This window comes from Chelonia mydas, chromosome 3 (assembly GCF_015237465.2).
Source record: "Chelonia mydas isolate rCheMyd1 chromosome 3, rCheMyd1.pri.v2, whole genome shotgun sequence".
In the NCBI taxonomy this organism is placed as follows: Eukaryota; Metazoa; Chordata; order Testudines; family Cheloniidae; genus Chelonia; species Chelonia mydas.
Genome location: NC_057851.1, coordinates 9,271,483 through 9,289,957, shown reverse-complemented (window position 1 = coordinate 9,289,957; position 18,475 = coordinate 9,271,483). Strand labels below are relative to the sequence as shown.

The window sequence follows — 18,475 nt, the reverse complement described above, 5'->3', positions numbered from 1 at the left end:
GACCAATCCCCAATTTTTGCCCCAGATCCCTAAAATGGCCCCCTCAAGGATTGAACTCACAACCCTGGGTTTAGCAGGCCAATGCTCAAACCGCTGAGCTATCCCTCCCCCCAATGTCACATGACATTGTTCATGTTTCGTGGGTGGGTGACCCTCAATGCTCAAACCCACACAGAGATTTCAAGCTGATCCCACTGTCATTTCCAAAGTCCAATCCCACACCATTAGCCAATGGGAGCTTTTCCGACTTCAGCTAGCTTGGGCTCCCAGTGTGGAAACGGCTGTGCTATGCCCTCAGATGAGTGCTTGTGACATGTTTCTTTTCCACGAACCCCTCGGGGAGCAAACAATCAGTTCACACAAGTGTTTGTGTAAAGGAAATACAAAAGCTGCAAATACCAGTGCAGGGAATTGATGGTGTATATTCCGAAGGACACACACAACTCCTTTTTATGGCAATCACCCAGCTCTAGAAATGTTCTTATTGATCGTAAAATTACCCAGCTCCTTCCTATGCCTAGCTGCAACATCTGACTCCTGTTTGTTTCTGCACAAATGATTCACATTTTTCTGTTCAATAATATGCAAACTGTGTAGAATGAATGCATCATGATGAGCAGCAGTGCCACGGGTATATTTATGTGTAGTACATTATCCAGCCATTAGATGTCTCTGTGTGCTGTATAAAATCATAGAATCATAGGACTGGAAGGGACCTCGAGAGGTCATCTAATCCAGTCCTCTGCACTCATGGCAGGACTAAATATTATCTAGACCATCCCTGACAGGTGTTTGTCTAACCTGTTCTTAAAAATCTCCAGTGATGGAGATCCCACAATCTCCCTAGGCAATTATTTATTTAACCACCCGGGAAGTTAGGAAGTTTTTCCTAATGTCCAACCTAAACCTCCTTTGCTGCAATTTAAGCCCATTGCTTCTTGTCCTATCCTCAGAGGGTAAGAAGAACAATGTTTCTCCCTCCTCCTTGTAACAACCTTTTATGTACTTGAAAACATTTATCATGTCCCCTCTCGGTCTTCCGTTCTCCAGATTAAACAAACCCAATTTGTTCAATCTTCCCTCATAGGTCATGTTTTCTAGACCCTTAATCATTTTTGTTGCTCTTCTCTGGACTTTCTCCAATTTGCCCACATCTTTCCTGAAATGTGGCGCCCAGAACTGGACACAATACTCCAGTTGAGGCCTAATCAGTGCAGAGTAGAGAGGAAGAATTACTTCTCATGTCTTGCTTACAACACTCCTGCTAATACATCCCAGAATGACGTTTGGTTTTTTTGGGACAGCGTTACACTGTTGACTCATATTTAGCTTGTGTTCACGATAACTGAGGCACAGGGAGACTAAGACCCAGATCCCACTGAAACCAGTGAGAGTTTGGCACCTAACTACCTTTGAGGATCTGGTTCTAAATGACTCGCTCAAGGTCACACAGGAAGCCTGTGGCAAAGCTGGGGCACATGCCCCAAGTCCTAGGCTAGTGTCCGAACCACCGGATCATCCTTCCTCTCTACTGCAGCTTACTTTGTCTGGGCCTGAGCTTTGAGGCTATAAAACAAAATGGGACAACTGTGAATATTAGATTCTGGCTTTTATTTTTACTGCGTCACTGGCCTGAGTTTGGCCTGTGAGAACTGCAGGGGGAGTAGCGGGGAGAGAAGGGCTTAACCGCTCAGAGGGGCAAGAATTTATTTTTAGTCTGTATTCAGTAACAGTAGAAACAGTAGATCAAGAAAACAGAAACAGTAGATCAAGCTCAGAGGCATCCTGTATTGCATAGGTCATTTGGGCCATTGCCATGGCAGTAGCTCATGAAAGGCAAACCAGCGCCACCTAGGGGACTAAACGAATAGCAGAGAAGGTAACGATGGCCCACACTTGTTAGGTTGGACACTGGTCATTCTTTGCAGCTGTTTTCCTTGCACAATGATTACTTTGTCCGAATTAAAACAGAGAATCAGCTCCCAGATCTCGCGTCTTCTGACCATCCTCACACTGAACTTCTGAATCGGGACTTCACGTGCTAGCTTTTTAAAATTAATTATGATTTGTGTTGCCGGAATACCTAGGCGCTCCAGTCACGGACCAGAATCCCATTGTGCTAGGCACTGTACAAACACAGAACACAAAGTCAGTCGCTGCCCCAAAGAGTTTATAGTCTAATTTAAAGTGGATCTGACAAGCTAAGTAATTATTAAGTGGATTTTCCTTACTGGGTGGACAGCTCCAGAGCTTGAAGTGTATTCTCTATCTCCAATGCAAGTATAGTATCTATCCCCAGTGGCAATGCAAACTTCCCTCAAACAACCCGGCCCAGAAAGTTGGGTGCTATTATTGCCTATGGTTTCTCCAGCACCTCACAGGACATACGGAAGAGCTCAGAAGTTCTGGGCTTGATGCAGGAATTACGGGGCAAAATTCTCTGGCCTGTGCGCTACAGGAGGTCAGACTAGAGGGTTGTAAGGGTCCTTTCTGACCTTAAACTCTATGAAGCTCTGAACACAGTTCCTGCCCTCAAGACTGTACAGACAAAGGATGTGGGAATGGGACAGACATGTGGGGCTAGATCTTCAGCTCCATTGAGTTTAAAAAAGCGGCATGGATTTACACCAGATGTGAATCTGGCCCCAAAGCTGCCTCAGAAAATAGTAGGCACTGGGCCTTTTCGTTGCATATGAACCCTCGTCCTCATCCTCTCCTGTGTCCTGGAGCCCCAGCTGTTCACTCCCACTTAGCACTCCCTGGTTAAATACAGCAAGATCTCTTTCTTCCCTGCCCACCGCACACCAGGGAATTGGGGCTGAGCATGGGGGAGAAAAAGAGAAAAGCAGAGGAGACGGTCAGAAGGTGCCACTGGAGTTTAGAGATGGGGGTGAGGCTTGGCCCTGGGATATGGACTAGCTCTGCTGGTCTCTCTCCCTGCCCCCACAGAGAGAACAAGGCTGGAAGCTGCTCTGATGGATCTCCTAGGGCTGAGAGAGAACATGATTGCCCCACCCCTGCAGTATAGGCCAGCTCCAGGCTCTCCTCCCCAGCTCCATCCTTCTGTCTCCATGGCCCATTCAGTCCTTGGTGTCTCTGCTGAGACTCTTACCATCCTCCATCCACTGGGAACAGGACTGAGGCCACCAGCTGGTGAGGACAGCAGGGGTCTCAGGCCTCACTGGAGACAGATTTGAATCAGTAACAAAACTCTGAAACCTAACAAAAAAGTGGAAGATTCGTGGGAGCTTTTCCTTATCATAATCTGTGAAGAAGGAACACATGGCATTCGCAATCACTGCCATCAACGCAGAGCAACAGGTCACACGGTTGCAAGCCACTAGGGATGCTGGCCCATTTGGAACATGCTACCTGCATCACAATGTCCTTGGAATTACACACTAACATGACCATGGGGGGCATTTCTTCCTGACCGTGGACAATTAGTGAATGGCTTATGTCCTGAAACAGGAGGATTTAAACTGAATGTAAGCGCAGATGTTCTTGTTATATATGTATACATTATATACATTACATATATATATATATATATATACACACATAGGCTAAACTTTCATTGAAACCGTCTGAGCTCTTTGCCTCAAGAATATATTGTGGTGGGGAGTTCTGCTGGTTAACACTGTGTGTATGTGTATGAAAGTATGTCCTTTTACTAGCTGCATATTGACTGCCGTACCTTTATATTCATTGAATGTTCCCTTGTTCTTGTCTGGAGAGACAACATTCACTGGGTCCTCCTATTCACTCTCTCTGTGCCGCTGGTTGTTCTATCCACCTCAATCTGTGACCTCTCATTTAACTGGCATCAGAATCTGGCCCATAAAGTGGTAAGGCAGAAGTCCGGCTTCCTACAACCATGTCCCATGGGCCAAATAGCACATAAGGGGTGGCATTTATCGCTGGTGTAAGTGCAGTGAGGACAATGTAATAGCACCAGGGGTGAATCTGGCCCAGGGAGCATTTTCTTATCTTGTCCTTTTTCTGTCTGTGGTATTTATCAGGCTTCCATTACTTGAGCATCTGAGCACCTAACTCTCCTTCATGTATTTAGCCCCACAACCCCCCCCCCCCCCCCCGGTGAGGTAGAGCAGTGCTATCACCCCATTGTACAGATGGGGAACTGAGGCACACAGAGCCTAAAGTGACATCACCAGGAAATCGCTGGTGGGGCAAGGCCTTGAATCCAGATCTCCCAAGTCCTAACTCCTGCATGGCCCTTTTAAAAATACACTCAGTGCCTTCCATAGTCAAAGCACTCTGCTACAGCAGCATTAACAGATTAAGCTCTGCAAACACCCTGTCAGACACACAGGTTGGCATTATAATCCACGCGGAAACTGAGGCATTGAACTGGAGCGACTTGCCCAGACCTACCCGAGGAATCACGCCCCCCCAGCACAGCAGTGATCACAGTCCACATGGCTCCCAGCGCTGGGCCCCAGACCGCCCCCCCTCGAATAGAACGTCTGCAATGTTTTTTAACGCGACGATTCTCCTTAAATGTGAACCCCTTCCCGTGGCTGGTTTCTTGCCCGGTGCACGCGCTTCCTCTGTGTTTGTGAGTCGCTGCTTAGGTTAACAGCGAAAGTACGTTTTTAACCCTCTCTGCCCTGCAGGGCTACAGCAGCTTGGGGAGCGCAACCTCACGCATCCCCCACAACGCTGCAGGACTGTTCTCCGGGCTGATGGCCAGGGGTGGCTCGACCAATTTCGCCGCCCCAAGCAGTCGCCGCCCGAAAGCCGCCGCGGCGGGAAGAGCAGCGGAGCTGCCGCGGGACGCGGACTGCCGCCCCGTTCTAAATGCCGCCCCAAGCACCTGCTTGGAAAGCTGGCGCCTGGAGCCGGCCCTGCTGATGGCGTACGCTGAAGGCAGAAAGAAAACGGCCTGGTTTCCAGATGCCGGGTGGGGCTCACAGCAGTTGCAGCTGGGGAATCTCTTGCTGTGGCAACTCAGCAAACTGGAGCGGCAAGCGCTCAGAAAAAGTAAGGATGGAAGGCCCTTTGCACTCCATACGCTGCCTCGAGGGCTGGCTTTGCTTCAAGAGGTGGCTACTCAGCCTGGGATTTGTGAGGAGAGAGAGACACCTGGCGGGAATACAGAGGAATAGCCTCTTTGGCACTGTATGTGTATATATGTCTCTTCTTCCTATATGTTCCATTCTACGCATTCGATGCAGTGGGCTGTAGCCCATGAAAGCTTATGCTCAAATACATTTGTGAGTCTCTAAGGTGCCACAAATTCTCCTGTTCTTTTTGCAGATACAGACTAACACGGCTGCTACTCTGAAACCTGTGTTTGAATGTCTGTCTGCTTTAGAATACTCCTGGGCCAGCTTAATACCGGTCATTTACATCATCTCCACAGTCCGTGTGCTTCTTTCATGCCACAGCTCTTTACAAACCACGCTGTCTGCTCACAAGAATTGTGCCGCTTGCCAGCTACTGCTACAATGCAGCCACCTCTGGGGTGGAACATGACAGCCATTTAACAGCGTACAACACTCCCACACCACAATGTAGGGCCACAGTTTAGAAAAGCACTTAAGCATTTGCTTAAAGTTAAGCATGCACATATATGCTTTGCTGAATAGGGATGCTAGCTTGAATTAGGTGGTAGGAGAGAAAGTAAAGAAAATTGAAACTTCAGGGGAATATTTAAGATGGCAGAATGTACCAACCCATCTGAAATTTGGCATGGACACAAAACTAACAAAATATCATGGGACGTTCAGTTACAATAAGTGGTCAAGATCTTGGTTTATTAAACATTTGAATCAAGACAGAGGGAAGGGTGCCCTCTACTGGATCATCAGCACAGATGACTGCTTTCAGGGTGACAGCCGTGTTAGTCTGTATTCGCAAAAAGAAAAGGAGTACTTGTGGCACCTTAGAGACTAACCAATTTATTTGAGCATAAGCTTTCATGAGCTACAGCTCACTTCATCGGATGCAGTGAGCTGTAGCTCACGAAAGCTTATGCTCAAATAAATTGGTTAGTCTCTAAGGTGCCACAAGTACTCCTTTTCTTTTTACAGATGACTGCATCACCCCTAGAGTGGGCCTGGGTGAAAGTTTTTGGATGAAACCTTTTTCTCCAAACCTCCAGGTTCATGTCGACCGAAACATTTTGAGAACGTGTGTCAAATTCCCAAACAAACAAAAAATTCCAAACAAGTCAAAAGGTTTTGTTTCGACGTTTTCAAAACAAAACATTTGGGCTGTTTGACTGGAAATGACTTTTTGTTTCAAAATGCACTTCAATTTTTTTAAAAGGCAAAAACTCTTGAATACGAAACAAAACATTTCATTCGACACCCTCCCCCCCCACAACCATTTCCCCCCCGACTTTTTTGGTCTCCAAAAAATTCAAAATTTTTTGATTTCGCATCAGACCAAAACTAGTAATAATAATGACAGTGTTGCATTAGTTTGCACTGAACAAGCGCATTCACCCAAACCAGGAGAATTGGAACAGTAACTTGCCCTCAACCTTTCCAGCTCTTAGATGGAGGTTTTTGTGTCTTTAGTTGCAGAGCTATTGGAATCTCCTTAGCATATTCTGAATTCCTGATGAGATGAGCTCATCACTGCCCTCCCAACAGTGGTGCTTGGGGCTGCTTTATTTATCATAGAATCATAGAATATCAGGGTTGGAAGGGACCTCAGGAGGTCATTTATTTATTTGCAGGGCCTTTCTGTTTGCAAAGTCACCTTGCCATGTGGAATCATCTGCCTAATTGTGAATCCAGGGTGAACACGTCCATGCCAAGCCTATGTGGCCATATTAGGGGATCTGGACCTTAAAGTCCAGACTTTAAAGTCTATGATCTGGAAATCATTAAGCAGATAATATGCAAAGCAGACAGAGCCCAAAGGATCACAGAGGGTCAGCCCACTCTTGAAGAGAAAGAATAAAATGTTAATTCTTAGCTTCATTATTCCTTTCTCAGTATTGTTCAGGGCCCTACCTAAGATCTTATCTGACCCTCATCACCATGGAATGGGCAACAGGGGATGGATCACTTGAGGATGACCTGTTCTGTTCATTCCCTCTGGGGCACCTGGCATTGGCCACTGTTGGAAGACTATGTGGGCCTTTGGTTTGACCCAGTATGGCCATTCATATGTTATTATGTTCATATTATCCCAGTACATCACAGTCATTCATGAATTAGTATCATCCCCATTTTGTAGATGGGGAACTAAGGCACAGTGTAGCTAAAGTGACTTGCCCAGGGTCACACAGGAAGCTTGTGTCTGAGCCAGGAGCTGACCCCATGTCTGCTGAGTCCCAGTCTAATGCTTTATGCACTAAACCCTCCTTCCTACCCACGTCACGGCTTCCCTGGGCCTGCCTTTGAGATTGTAAGCTCTTCAGGGCAGGGAACGTCTCATGAGGGGTCAGATTTGACCCTAGGCACCAGCAGAAGTCCCATGCACCTCATATGAAAATGGGACCTTTCCTTTCAAAGATGGCAGAGCTGGTCAAAAAATGCTGCAAATAATTTACAACTTTTTAAAGTTTTTAAATGAAAAAAAAGTCAAAGTTTTGAATGTTTGAAAAATGTCAACCCGTTCGACAACAGGGTGTGAGTGTAGGGCCTCGGCCAGCCGACACTTAGACACATGAGCTTTGATTTTTTTGGTTTGGCTTCAAAACCAAAAATCAGTGATTTGCACAGTCCTTATCCCCAGCACTCATCCTGCACACACTCCTCACAGCAACCCTGGGTGGGAGGAACGTTAAATCAGTCCCATTACTCTGACAGGTGCAGAAACTAAGGATAAGTGTAATAGTCAAATATGAAATTGCAGAACTACTGACTGTGGTATGCAACCCATTGCTTAATTCAGCCTCTGCACCAGATGGTTGGAGGGTAGCTAATGTGACACCCATATTTTTTAAAAAGGTTCTAGAGGTGATCCTAGCAATGACAGGCAGACAAACTTAACTTCAGGACCAGGCAAACTGGTTGAAACTATACTAACGAACAAATTAATCAGGCACATAGATGAATGCAATTTGTTGAGGAAGAGTCAACACGGCTTTTGTGAAGGGAAATCATGCCTCGCCGATCTACTAGAATTCTCTGAGGGGGGTCAACAAGCATGTGGACAAGGAAGATCCAGTCAATATAGTATTCTTGAACTTTCAGAAAGCCTTTGACATGGTCCCTCACCAAAGACTCTTATGCAAACTAAGTCATGGGATAAGAGGGAAGGTCCTCTCATGGGTCAGTAAGTGGTTAAAAGACAGGAAACAACAGGTAGGAATACACAGTCAGTTTTCTCAATGGAGAGAGATAAATATTGGGGTCCCCCAAGGATATGTTCTGGAACCTGTACTATTCAAGGAGTACTAGTGGCACCTTAGAGACTAACCAATTTATTTGAGCATAAATTTTCGTGACCTACAGCTCACTTCATCCAATGAAGTGAGCTGTAGCTCACGAAAGCTTATGCTCAAATAAATTGGTTAGTCTCTAAGGTGCCACAAGTACTCTTTTTCTTTTTGCGAATACAGACTAACATGACTGCTACTCTGAAACCTGTACCATTCAAGATATTCATAAATGATCTGCAAAGGGTGCGACCAGAGAAGTGGAAAATGTCCTGATGATAAAATATTACTCAAGATAGGTAAGTCCAAAGCTGACTGTGAAGACTTACAAAGAGATCTCACAAAACTGGGTGACCAGACAACAAAATGGCAAATGAAATTCAATGTTGATAAGTACAAAGTAATGCACATTGGAAAACATAATCCCAACTATATACACAAAAGGATTGGATCTAAATTAGCTGTTACCATTCAAGAAAGAAATCTTGGAGTCATCATGGATAGTTCTCTGAAAATATCATAGAATCATAAAGTACCAGGGTTGGAAGGGAGCTCAGGAGGTCATCTAGTCCAACCCCCTGCTCAAAGCAGGACCAATCCCCAACTAAATCATCCCAGCCAGGGCTTTGTCAAGCTTGACCTTAAAAACCTCTAAGGAAGGAGATTCTACCACCTCCCTAGGTAACCCATTCCAGTGCTTCACCACCCTCTTGGTGAAAAAGTTTTTCCTAATATCCAACCTAAACCTCCCCCACTGCAACTTGAGACCATTACTCCTCATTCTGTCATCTGCTACCACTGAGAACAGTCTAGATTCATCCTCTTTGGAACCCCCTTTCAGGTAGTTGAAAGCAGCTATCAAATCCCAGCTCATTCTTCTGTTCTGCAGACTAAATAATCCCAGTTCCCTCAGCCTCTCCTCATAAGTCATGTGCTCCAGCCCCCTAATCATTTTGTTGCCCTCGGCTGGACTCCTTCCAATTTTTCCACATCCTTCTTGTAGTGTGGGGCCCAAAACTGGACACAGTACTCCAGATGAGGCCTCACCAATGCCGAATAGAGGAGAATGATCATGTCTCTCGATCTGCTGGCAATGCTCCTACTTATACAGCCCAAAATGTTGTTAGCCTTCTTGGCAACAAGGGCACCCTGTTGACTCATATCCAGCTTCTCATCCACTGTAACCCCTAGGTCCTTTTCCGCAGAACTGCTGCCTAGCTGTTCAGTCCCCAGTCTGTAGCAGTGCATGGGATTCTTCCATCCTAAGTGCAGGACTCTGCACTTGTCCTTGTTGACCCTCATCAGATTTCTTTTGGCTCAATCCTCTAATTTGTCTAGGTCCCTCTGTTTCCTATCCCTACCCTCCAGCGTAACTACCTCTCCTCCCAGTTTAGTGTCATCTGCAAACTTGCTGAGGGTGCAATCCACACCATCCTCCAGATCATTAATGAAGATATTGAACATCCACTCAGTGTGCAGCAGCAGTCAAAAAAGCGAACAGACTGTTAGGAACCATTAGGAAAGGTATAGAAAATAGGACAGAAAATATAATGCCTCTATATAAATCCATAGTACGCCCACGCCTTGAATACTGTGTGCAGTTCCAATTTCCCCTTCTCAAAAAAAGGTACAGTAGAATTGGAAAAAGTACAGAGAAGGAAAACAAAAATGATGAGGGGTATGGAACAGCTTCCAGATGAGGAGAGATTAAAAAGAATGGGACCGTTCATTTTAGGAAAGAAACAACTAAGGGGGGATACGATAGAGGTCTATAAAATCATGACGGGTGTGGAGAAAGTGAATAAGGAAGTGTTTTTTATCCCTCACATAACACAAGAACCAGGGCTCACCCAATGAAATTAATAGGCAGCAGGTTAAAAACAAACAGAAGGCAGTACTTCTTCACACAACACACAGTCAACCTGTAAAACTCATTGCTAGGGAATGCTGTGAAGGCCAAAAGTGTAAGTGGGTTTAAAAAAAAATTAGATAAGTTCCTGGAGGAGAGGTCCATCAATGGCTATTAGCCAAGATGATCAGGGATGCAACCCCATTCTCTGGGTGTCCGTGAACCTCTGACTGCCAGAAGCTGGGAGTGGATGACAGGGGATGGATCACTCGATAATTACCCTGTTCTGTTCATTCCCTCGGCAGCACCTGGCACTGGCCACTGTTGATGACAGGATCCTGGGTTAGCTGGACCATTGGTCTGAGCCAGTATGGCCATTCTTACATTCTATTGTCACATGATTATCATGATGCCAAATGAGAGTTTAATAATGAAGGCAGAAGAGTGCTCAGATAACAAAGTTCTTTATTTGTTGTCTGGCAATAGGCACTGCATGGACTGGCAGCCCTGGACATTAAAGGCCCCCGCCAAACCAGTGCAGCACTGACAGAGACAGGGCCAGCTTCCTCCTTGAGGCCCTGCCAACCCCCTGACAGGAAGAACCCAGCTCCAGGGGCAGGGAGTACATCAGTCTCCAGGGCCCAGTCAGCCTCTTATCCTACAAGGGAGTCCACTGGCCCCTACTATGACTCCAATCACTGCGATGCGGATACAGGCTCCCTGGGCTGGGACTCCCTTGCACAGGGTGAATGAGTTCTGCCAACTTCTGATTAAGCTTCTCTTTGCCTCCCCATAGGCTTGCAAAGTCCCACCCCCAGCCCCTCAGAAGCCTCCAAAATGCATCATTTCCTAGCACAATCCGGAGCTGATCTGCATACACCAAACAAGGGGGGGGGAGTCCTGTATTAGATGTCCAAGGGGTACCCAAGCAAAGTGGCTGAAGAAGGCTCAGTGGAGGATCTCCCCCAGCTAGCACTCCATGCCGTCGCCTGTCTCTTCCAACGCTGTCCCACGGGCGTTGGCGAGGCTCTGGGCTACAGCAGAGGCTCTGGCTCATACTGCTTTTCCGTCGCCGTGTAAAAATCCTCAAGGATGGACTGCAGGTACTCAAAGGTGGGCCTGTCCTCTGGCTTGCTCCTCCAGCACCTCACTATGATGCTGTAGAGTTCTGTGGGGCAACCGTCCGGGCATGGCATGCGATAGCCCCGCTCCAGGTTCCGAATGACCTCGGGGTTGGTCATGCCTAGAACAAAACACACCCCCAAACCTGAGTGTGAGTTCACCACAGATGGGGGTCTAAGTGCCAAGAGAGGAAAGCACCGCTTTAAAGCTGCAGAGCGTCATGGCAGCTGCTGAGGCCAGGCCTCACGCCCCAGGCTAGAGCTCACCGGCTACTTGTTATTATTGACATGACAGTAGCTCCTAGATCATTGCATTAGGCACAGGAGCTGCCTCAATAAACTCACAGGCAGGGTACATCTACACTGCAATCAAGGGGAGTGACTGTCGCTCATCAATACACACCCAAGCTAGCTTCAGTCTCGCTAGCTCGGGTCCTGGAGCAGTGATGCCATGGCAGTGTGGGCTTAATGGTGGGCTGGCCACCTGAGTAATTACCCAAGGTTCCAGGTGGGTGTGTACAGCCCAGGCTGCTGCAACTTCACTGCGCCAGTATCTGAGCTAGCTGGATTAAATCTCGCTTGAGTCCAGCATCTCTGTCCAGCGTCCTCCTCCGGGACTTACCCTAGCCTGTTGAAGCCCTGTGTGCCAGGCCGAGGCCCCAAAGGGAGGTCTGTCTATAAAACCTCCAATAAGAACCTCCCCTTAACAGAGGGATGGAGTCAAAAGAACCCTAGGATCTACAAAATAATCAAACCAGGAAGGGGAGGGTGGTTAAAGGGTCAAAATAAGGGCCCCAGAGGGGGATGCTGAGCAGAGAACCCTGGACAGAGCCCACTGCTCCAAGGAGGCAGAGGAAGCTACCCAGAGGAACTCTGCATGGATGCATGAAAGAGCAAGGAATGGTCACAGAGAACCCCACCCAGCTTCCTGCTCTTGGAGCAATGCCAGACAGAGAGCCTGACAGAATGCCATCCTCTCCAGCTGCACAACAAACCCAGCATGGGCGGTAGCTCGGCAGCTTTCCCCCTCCATTCCCAGCACTTACCTTCCATCACCATCCCTTGGAGCCAGAGAGCCATCTGGGTTCCTGGACCAGTCCCAGCCCTTAGCTTCCCTACAGAGTTTGCCAGCAGGGACACACCTAGGCTAAGCTGGCTGGTTTTGTGCCATAGATTGCTGCCCAGTGGGAACTGGATTGCAACCACCAAACATGTTCCACCTAGGCCACCAAACAGCCTACGCATTGCGATGACTTTGTGGTCCTGATTCAGCAAAGCACTCAAGTACTGAGCAGTTCCATCCACTTAAATTTAAGCACCTGCTTAAGCGCTTTGCTGACTCGGGGCCTCGGCAGGAGTCAAGCAAGTAACCTACTACAAAGGTAAAAGGCTCCATATCCCATGGCTGATCCCCTGAGCAATAGTCCTCATAGCTTTTGGAGCAGCAGTTTCAGCGGGAATCATGATGCACTCCAGAGTAAACAGGAGGGAAGTTTGTATTCCCAAGGGACCATACCTGGATAAGGGGTCCTGCCGTAGGTTATAATTTCTGTTAGAAGAATCCCAAATGACCAGACGTCAGATTTGATTGTGAAAATCCCAAAGTTAATTGCCTCTGGCGCTGTCCATTTAATAGGGAATTTGGCACCTGTCAGGAAGAAATAAATTGTAAAAAGGACATTAATGTGGAGCGTCTTCCTGGATTCATGCTTTGCACAGGCTGCTCAAGAGTGTTGGTCTCCTGAAGGTCTTATCTGGATGTTGGGTACTGCCAATTGCTCCCTGGGGCTTATACAGTCTTTGTTTAAAGTACAACAGAATCAAGATGATGTATCATAGGATGGACCAGTTCCTGTCTTTTCCCTTCATTATAAGGCATCCTTGCCTGTGTAGTTTTATTTTGCTCTCTCTGGTTCTACTTTACAAAACAATGAATGATCTATAACCTTAAAAAGCAGGTGCAAGTTAAGATGAAAAGGTCATCAAATGCATCATAAATCACATGTAGCATGCAAACCACACATACATGATATGAACGTTACAGAGAATGAGCAATGGCCAACAGAAGAAAAGAACGTCTTGTAATTACACTAATAAAGTGACAAGTTTCAGAGTAACAGCCGTGTTAGTCTGTATTCTCAAAAAGAAAAGGAGTACTTGTGGCACCTTAGAGACTAACCAATTTATTTGAGCATAAGCTTTTGTGAGCTACAATTTATGCTCAGATAAATTGGTTAGTCTCTAAGGTGCCACAAGTACTCCTTTTCTTTTTACTAATAAAGTGAAAAGTTAAAAGGATCAAAGGCTTAGAAGACCATTTTTTTGTATTATCCATGGATTTAATAGATATTGGCTTTCAAAATACTTGCCATAAGTATCACTTCCTACAATAATATTTCAGAGATAGAACCCAGGATTTTCAGGACCAAAGCACAGGCTGCAACCACTTGTGCTAAAGGAATAATGTTATAAACTGACAGCATTTGTAGGTTTTTACCTTCTATATGGCCTAACCATTAGTGGAGGGCACGGTGCATTCAGACAGCGATTAATATCTTTGTAATGATCTCCCAACCATGAGTAATCAGTGGGGCAACAATCCATAGGCAGCACATAATGGAGGCTTAGCCTCCCCAAACCTCTTGCCACCGGGGGCGTGGCGGAGGACAGTGGTGGATTTGGACCCCCTGAAAAATCTCCCCCCGCCACAGCCCTGAGGTTGGAGGAGCTCTTGCTTGGGCTGCGGTGGGGGCACAAAGCTTTTCCGGTCTCAGGGCCACAGCCGAGGGGGGAGCAAGCAGGGGGCACGGCCTCAGGGGGAAGAGGCAGAGTGGGGTTGGAAGGAGGCTGTGGGCAGAATGGGGGCGGGGCCACGAGGGAAGCGACAGAATGGGGGCGGTGCTCCAGGCCTGGAGCTCCAGTCAGGGCAGAGAACTCTGCTGCAGTCCCAACCGAGGCTGAGAGCTCGATCCCGGCTGGGCCTGAGATCTCAGGCCCCCCTGCCCTGGCCAGGGCCATGGGGTGGGGGGGCTGAGGGCAGTGAGTGGGTGTGTGGCCTCAGCCAGAAGAGGCAGGGCAGGGGACTAGCCTCCCCAAGGAGAAGCTTCACTCACCGCCCATGCTAGAATCCAAGACCTTTAGCACAAAAACACAAGCCTCTGCCACTTAAGGTAAAGTAGTAACTCCCTTAGAGGCCAGCGGTAGTAGGATTTTATCTTTTATGCAGATCAGCCACTAGAGAGGGACACAGTATTTAGCCAATGCGCTACAGAGGGTGTGGAGAAATGTAAATATACACCTCTACCCAGATATAACACGACCCGATATAACACAAATTCGGATATAACGCGGTAAAGCAGCGCTCCAGGGGGGCGGGGCTGCACGCTCCGGTGGCTCAAAGCAAGTTCGATATAACGCGGTTTCACCTATAACGTGGTAAGATTTTTTGGCTCCCGAGGATAGTGTTATATCGGGGTAGAGGTGTATGTAAATTTTAAAAATATACCTGCAAATCTGTCCCACCTTTATTTACCTGGAAAAACCTGAGTTCAGGGTTCTGTGTCTCTCCTAGCATCAGATCAGCATAAGCCCACAATTCAGGTTTTATTAAGGACAAAACAACCCTAATATAAACTAAATATTTTAATGATTTTGATGAAAATAACATTTTTATTTAAATCCCTCCCTGAAATCCTGCAAACCCAAACACAATGGGCACAGTATCAAAAATCAAACCCAACACAAAATATTTCAGTTGAAGTGAAACATTTTGTGGCGGGGGGATTTTGAAATGTTCGTGTTTCATTGCGAATCAAAAGACAGGTGTATTTTGAAATCTCAAAATCCTTCACCAAATGGAATCATCATGCTCCAGCCAGCTCTATGGGAGACCGAATGAAACTTAAAAAATGTCTCTTTTGTTTCCTGTATACTTTATAAAGCCTCATAGCAAGTTGAATGAATCTCTCTTGTAACCAACATCTCGGTAGCTGAAGAATACTATAGCCGAGTAAACTGTATTTTGCTGTGTGCCAGTCGGGTGTGGATAGACAGATGAGTGAATTGAACCGCCAAGCTCAATGCCCCTTTGGTGCCCACATTCTATTAGTCCCACATATTACCCTAGCAGAGACCCAAACTGGGAGCTTTGTTCAGGGCACTGGCTCTATCAGTTGATTCAAAATGCAGCTTCATATGAGCTGAACCAGCTAGAAGTTGCTCTTTGCATAAAGCTTTTTATGGAGACCCTCCCTCACTCACAAGAGCCACTAACAGAACCACAGCGTTACTCAGCTATGTCTCCAAATGTGTGGGGATGGGAGTTAAAAATCCAAATTTTGTCAACTGTCCTTGGCTTTTACACCTGGCCACACCAAAACCCTGAGTCAGAATGGAGGCCGTGTTTGAAATCTGGATCCACACCAAATTTTGCAGTTCAAGCCCATTTCTTACTGTTTCATTGTATATGCATCACTACGGTATGCAGATATAGGCCAAGTGTTCATTTCCCTACAAAGACCTCAGTTCAGGGGTCAGTATTTCCCCTAGCATCAGGGAGGTTGAGTTTATCCAGTAGCAGAGCCAGAGATTTTAGCATGAATCCATAGGATGCCCCTTTATCTATGGTATTCTACTCCATAAGAACATAAAAACAGCCATACTGGGTCAGACCAAAGGTCCATCTAGCCCAGTATCCTGTCTGCCGACAGTGGCCAATGCCAGGTGTCCCAGAGGAATGAACAGAATAGGTAATCCTCAAGTGATCCATTCCCTGTCACCCATTCCCAGCTTCTGGCAAACAGAGGCTAGGGACACCATCCCTGCCTATCCTGGCTAATAGCCATTGATGGACCTATCCTCCATGAATTTATCTAGTTCTTTTTTGAACCCTGTTACAGTCTCCTACGTTAAATTCCCTCTGTTTGGATGTGGAATTGTGTGAAGGAGAAATGCAAGCTGCAAATGTAACTGGACTTCTTCAGCTAGGTTCTTCCCTATAGCACCATGAGTGGAACCTACCTTCTTGAGCCAGGTACTCATTTTCTATTATCCTGGCCAGGCCAAAATCAGCAACTTTACAGCAGAGCGTCTCTGAGACGAGGATGTTGGCTGCTCTCAGGTCTCTGTGGATAGAGTTCATTCTCTCGATGTATGCCATTCCTTCTGCAACCTAGGAGAGCAGAGATGGACACAGCATTTACCACAAGAATATTCAAATAAGTCTCCTGGTCACTAGACATTAAAGATGGAAAAGACCTTGTCCGTCCCCCCTGACACAAGATTGTGCTATTATTCCATGTATGATGGTAGCACCTACCGGCTCCAACTGAGATTAGGGTCGGACTGCGCTCAGTGCTGTATGTACACATAGTAAGAGACAATCCCTGCCTCAAAGAGTTTAGACAAGACAAAGTGTGGCAGAAAGGAAGAGTTGTTCTTGCCATTTTACAGATGGGGAAATGAGGCACAGAGAGATGAAGAGACTCGGCCACAGGACATCTGTGGGAGAAGCAGAGACTGAGTCCAGCTCTTCCGATTCCAAGGCTCAGACACAAGACCATCTTTGATCCCCTACATCTTGGAGTTTAGTTGAAAATATTGCAGATTAAATAAAAAAAATGCTTCCCGTTTTTCAGTCACAGCCACAGTATTTTAAATTTAAGATGATCAACAGTAAATGATCATTAATAATCTTATCCATTCACCTCTTCTGTACTGTGTGGACTTGTATTTTGTTTGCTTGTGCCTGACACTGTGGATGACTCAGGAGGCAATGAAGGTCCTGCATGAGCAGCCAAGCAGTATAGATAAGCATAAAACCCATAACTCACTGAGAGACCAATGGAAGCTGTATCCTAGAGCATTAATATGAGGGGAATGTGTTAGCATTCTGAGCCAAGCCCCAGACCCTGCTCAAGTCCCTCGTAGAAACACTCCCTGAACTGAGCTAACTTGTATATAATTTGCTTATTATTGTTTTTGTTCCCTTGCTTCTGACACCTGGTCTCTGTAGATGCCTTAGAACAAGGGACCAGTGTTTGGGAAGCATCTAACACACGATAAGCTCTCCTGTAAATAAGAGAGATTTAGCAAGTTTTAGGGTTTGGGGCTTTTGCGGAAGCAGGGAGCTTTGAAGGGGGATTTGAAAAGTGACAGGTTCAGATTTAGCCCAGACACTAATCAGGACCATAGATGGATGAGTATAACCCCTGGAAAGAAGGCCGAGCACCAGTTTGGGTTTTCACACGCCCTGAGGCTAGGGCATTACAATTTTCCACCCACGAAGATTCTCATCAGCTTCTTGCTTACATGTGGTTTTAAACAGGATACTAACATGTACTTTCCAAATATGTATTTCACCCTCTATCAACACCCTTCAAGCTCGAGTGCTGCTTGCCTCAGTGGAAAATGGAAGAATTGATGTCACTTCCTGTCCTGATGTTAATGAGATAGCACTAGACCGATGGTTTCCTTTCAGCATGTGTGTGCATCCGAGTGTGTGTGTGTGAGACTGACCACAGGATGAATTCGGTACACCCAACACTTTCTAATTTTAACTACAGCTGATGCTATTGGCTGCAAATTGCATCTGAAGGGTCAAGTTACCTTGGGACATGATGTATTCAAAACACCACGAGTAAATATGTTGTGAAAAAGCATGACTGGCTTTACATCAGCCCCCATCCAGAAACAGCTAGTGATTAACTGAAGCCCAGCACTTGGGGTTCGGGCAGCTCAGGATCTGCACCAGGCCTGCAATGGCAGAGGCGTGTGCAGCGTGAAGGGATGCAAAAAATCCCCGTGCAGCTCCTGCACTGGCTTGGCTTGCTGAAGCCTCCTTTAGGTGCACGTGATAGATTCACTGTCTTCAGGCTGCATGATCCCAGCATTCTGTGGCCTGTGCTGAAATCCTCTGGCCTGTGCTATGCAAGAGGCCAGACTAGATGATCATAATGGTCCCTTCTGGGCTTAAAATCTACCAGCCTCTGCTATGCTGGGTACACACACAGCAAGTCCAGCCATTGGAATGCGTTTTGTCAGCCCTTGTGCCTGGCAGGGGACATTCTCTGCTTTATACATGGGCCATAGGAGGGACCAGACTGTAGGAACTTCAATGAGGATTTATGAGGCTAACAGCGCAAG

General features: G+C 46.6%; 1 protein-coding gene across 12 annotated transcripts in view; it reads right to left on the bottom strand.

The window, feature by feature from the left end:
• Positions 1–10,659: 10,659 nt before the first annotated feature.
• Positions 10,660–18,475, bottom strand: part of BLK (BLK proto-oncogene, Src family tyrosine kinase) — a 150,753-nt gene continuing 142,937 nt past the window's right edge. For all 12 annotated transcript variants that reach the window (XM_043542111.1, XM_043542104.1, XM_043542107.1 and 9 more), the window contains 3 exons: positions 16,352–16,502; positions 12,849–12,980; positions 10,660–11,454 (listed from right to left, as the gene is read on the bottom strand). In XM_043542111.1, the coding sequence (XP_043398046.1) occupies positions 11,246–11,454; positions 12,849–12,980; positions 16,352–16,502 (492 nt within the window). In that variant the 3' untranslated portion in view covers positions 10,660–11,245. The remainder of the gene's footprint in view (positions 11,455–12,848; positions 12,981–16,351; positions 16,503–18,475) is intronic.